Source organism: Cariama cristata, unplaced genomic scaffold, assembly GCF_000690535.1.
Source record: "Cariama cristata isolate BGI_N322 unplaced genomic scaffold, ASM69053v1 scaffold21391, whole genome shotgun sequence".
Taxonomy (NCBI): Eukaryota; Metazoa; Chordata; class Aves; order Cariamiformes; family Cariamidae; genus Cariama; species Cariama cristata.
Window position 1 is genome coordinate 5,287 of NW_009600092.1, and position 3,429 is coordinate 8,715.

The 3,429-nt window shown below is 36.5% G+C and overlaps 1 protein-coding gene across 1 annotated transcript in view; it reads right to left on the minus strand.

The window, feature by feature from the left end:
- Positions 1-211: 211 nt before the first annotated feature.
- The window catches only part of ARHGAP42 (Rho GTPase activating protein 42), a gene marked incomplete at its 5' end in the record, with an annotated part of 25,610 nt that continues 22,392 nt past the window's right edge, over positions 212-3,429 (minus strand). Inside the window, 2 exons of the mRNA XM_009709928.1 lie at positions 212-800; positions 1,041-1,120. Coding sequence (XP_009708230.1) covers positions 712-800; positions 1,041-1,120 — 169 coding nt within the window. The remainder of the gene's footprint in view (positions 801-1,040; positions 1,121-3,429) is intronic.

A 3,429-nucleotide genomic window follows, 5' to 3' on the forward strand; every position in this document is an offset into this window, starting at 1 on the left:
ATATTATCTATACTGATACAGAAAGAAGGAAATAAATCTAAGAAGTATTTGAATGAAACATTCATTAAACATATCACATTTTCAATGAGCACTTACTGCTCAGGCACTATAAACTGATTTTATTATCAGTTGCATAAATTCTATACCATATTGTAATCTCAATGACTAATACAAGTTCAAACTTCTGATTTATAGAAAACTCATTTCTTATTTGAAATGATTAGGACTAATTGTAGAATCAAGTTTTCTAAGGGAGAATTCAGATCACAATAGAAGCATTACTTGCATTATGAAAAAAATACAATTTTCCATCTTAAAAAACATAGATTGCAAGAAATGTCATCAAGTGCATTGCCTCTAAATTTCACGCTTCTGTGACCAACATCTAGGACCTGAAAGTCTGCAGCTAAATAGCAACTTTTTTGATTTTATTGCTCTAGTGTTCCTCACCCATAAAAGAAGAACAGAACAACCTTTTGCAAACAATGGAAGTTATTTAAACAGAGTACCGTCTTCAGGACAGAAACTGTTAACTGTTTCATTACATTCTGTTCTGTTGATAGGGAGCTATGTAACCTGCAGCTGCAGTATCTGAAGGAAATCTACCACTCAGCTAACGGGCTGATCCCATATCTGTGTCAGATAAAAATCATAGTGCTTATTATTTGTTACCATGGATACCATGAAGATATTGCTGTCCACTAAAGATTACTACAGGAAGACAACATAATTCTCAGGAACGAGTCCCGTTTTGCCTTCATAAGTTGCTTTTAACCAGCCTGGTTCCACTGATGGATACACTGCAAAAAAACAGCCAGACCCCCCCCCAAAATGTTTACAATTAATTAACACTGTTAAAAGATCCTATACGTGGTTCATATATCTATTTAGACAGTATTTATTCAAGAACAATTGCAAAATCAGGGTAAAAACTGAGACCTGAAAATGGAAATATGCTCTCATTTTCTGGATACAATTCAGTTTTTTATATAATTTTTTTTTTTTTTTTACATAAAGAGACAACGTAAAACATATCTTACCATTGGAAAATATTGCCCCCTGTGGGAAAGACAGTTCATGACTATGCTCAGCCTTACAGGAGTACATGGCTTTTGCTTGTCTGAAAGAAAAAAAATACAGGCTTACAGTAAATGAGATAACAAGGAAAAATGTATAAAGAAATTAAATTAAATCCTGCGAAGTGTAGGAATAATCAGTTGCACAACTGCAGGATGGTAATGACTAGTTACACAGCAGTTCAGAGGAGCAGAATTATAGCAGATAATAACTCCAAGCTTACTGTAGTTAACAAGCATGTTACGGCAGAAGAGAGACCAACATCCTACTTAGAGGTTTAAACAGGAATCTAGTTTGTAACTTTTAAAATGATTCTTTCATTCTAGTTGAAGTTGTCATTCAGATGAGTACTGAACTAAGCATACTGCTTGAAGCAAGTGATGGACTGCCTGGAGACAACACAGAAGTGATCACTGAGTCATTAAAGGTCTGAAAACATGACTTGTGAGAAAATGTAGTTGATCAGTCTACAGAAGAAAATAATACATAGAAGGTAAGTATGAGACAAAAAAAAGAGTAATCTGTTCTCCAAGCTGACTGCAAAAAGGACTTTAACAGTTTTAAATTGCAGCAAGGGAGATTTAAGTTAAATGTCTTGGGTGGGTTTCAGCTTCAGCCATCTAAATTTAGACATCTCTAAGTAACCCATGTGCTGAGCTCCATGGACACTCCAGGCCTGGCTTCTGCTATGGTAGACACCTACTTGAGAGTGCAACAAATGCCTTGCCAGGTTCCACTGCCTGTGGTGAAATCTTCGACAAAATACTTCCTGAAATAACACCTGACATGAAGACACCTACATGCAGACAGCTGTTCATGTCTCAATCTGTAGCTGGAAGACTCCTCTACAGGTTAGAACAGTGAAGCACCAGAAGTGCCAAGAATTGGAGAATCCCCAAATTGAAGAATTCCTATTACTAAAAATTATTTAGAATTATTAGAATTATTAGAAAAAGGCACTACATGGATATCTGTAAAAGTTAGATATATAATGATACTATCCCAGAGGAGGATAGATTAGGTCACTTCTTCATATGGCTTCTAGCACTATGATTCTGCAAAGTACAAAATGAGGGATTGAACATGAAGATGGAAATTAGGAGTTCTCTCTAGATTTCTGCAATTTACCTAATATCTTGACTTTAATTTACACACTGAAAGCAATTTTTATATGATCCATCAGTTTTTCTGAGTTTCTTTAAACTTAGTGGAAACTCACATTATATGAAGTGAAGATGAACCTGTTGATTTCACCTTTGCATGATGTGATGGAGAGTTACGGATTCAGCTTTCCTTCCAGCCAGGACTTATCTCAATGACCCAATATGTGACCTGTGGTGAAGTTTAACAATTTTTTCATAGTTTTGGAGAGCGTGTATATGCAAGTGACATGTAATCTATTTTGGCTTTCCTCCCAAAATAGTGAGATAACAGAGTCATACATTAGATTAATAGCAGTGCCACATCATAAGCACTAACATAAGAAATCTATTTTGTTTTGTGTACTGCCGATGGGGCTGTAGCACCTCACTTTTGGAGTTCCACACTTCCCTGGGGAGGTTAAGCAGGGATAGATTTGCTAAAGGGAGCAGATCTCTACCTGGGCCGCATTCCCTGGTGCCAATCAGTACTTGCACATCATTGCTCATCTGAATCTTAAAAGGGGATGAGAGTGGATGGACATATTCCAAAGTTTGCATGTGTGACCTTTCCAGAAATGATTTCTCCTTCAGAAAAAAAAAAACTTTTCTTATGTTTCTCTAAAGCCAGTTTATGACTAGACTAAACAGCATGTTTTGCCTTCATCTTCAGTGAGCAACTGACCCATCAAGGGTTACACTCTCAGATTGAGATTTCCAGAGGAGGTCAAGAATTTTGAATTGTGCTCACGATATCCAAGGGTACCTTATTTTCAGGATGCTGAAAATATTTCTATTTACAATTTTCAAGCCCTGGTTATTGCCTCCACACTCAACTTGATTACTTAGGTTCCCATATTAGTTATTATTCACTTCAACTCTATCCAGCTACAAGCATTAACCATGAAAAGGGTTTGCAGGTTATTGGGCATTTTTTTGTGTGTGATTATGAATGGACATTCTTTCTTACAGTGTTAATGCTGTCCTCCCTATAACCAAGGCTGTTTGTTAAAAGGCATGTGCTAACACCACCATCACCTATTACAGTTCTCTTAACATGATGTTAATAATCTGAGAAGAGTATGATTCACGTTGTTTAGTACAGAGGAACAAAAAAACCCCCACAACTTCAGGAAATTGTACCCACATTTCCTAGAAGTCCCTTCTTCCCATGACTTTACTGGATAGACTCCAGATGAGAAAAATGCATTTT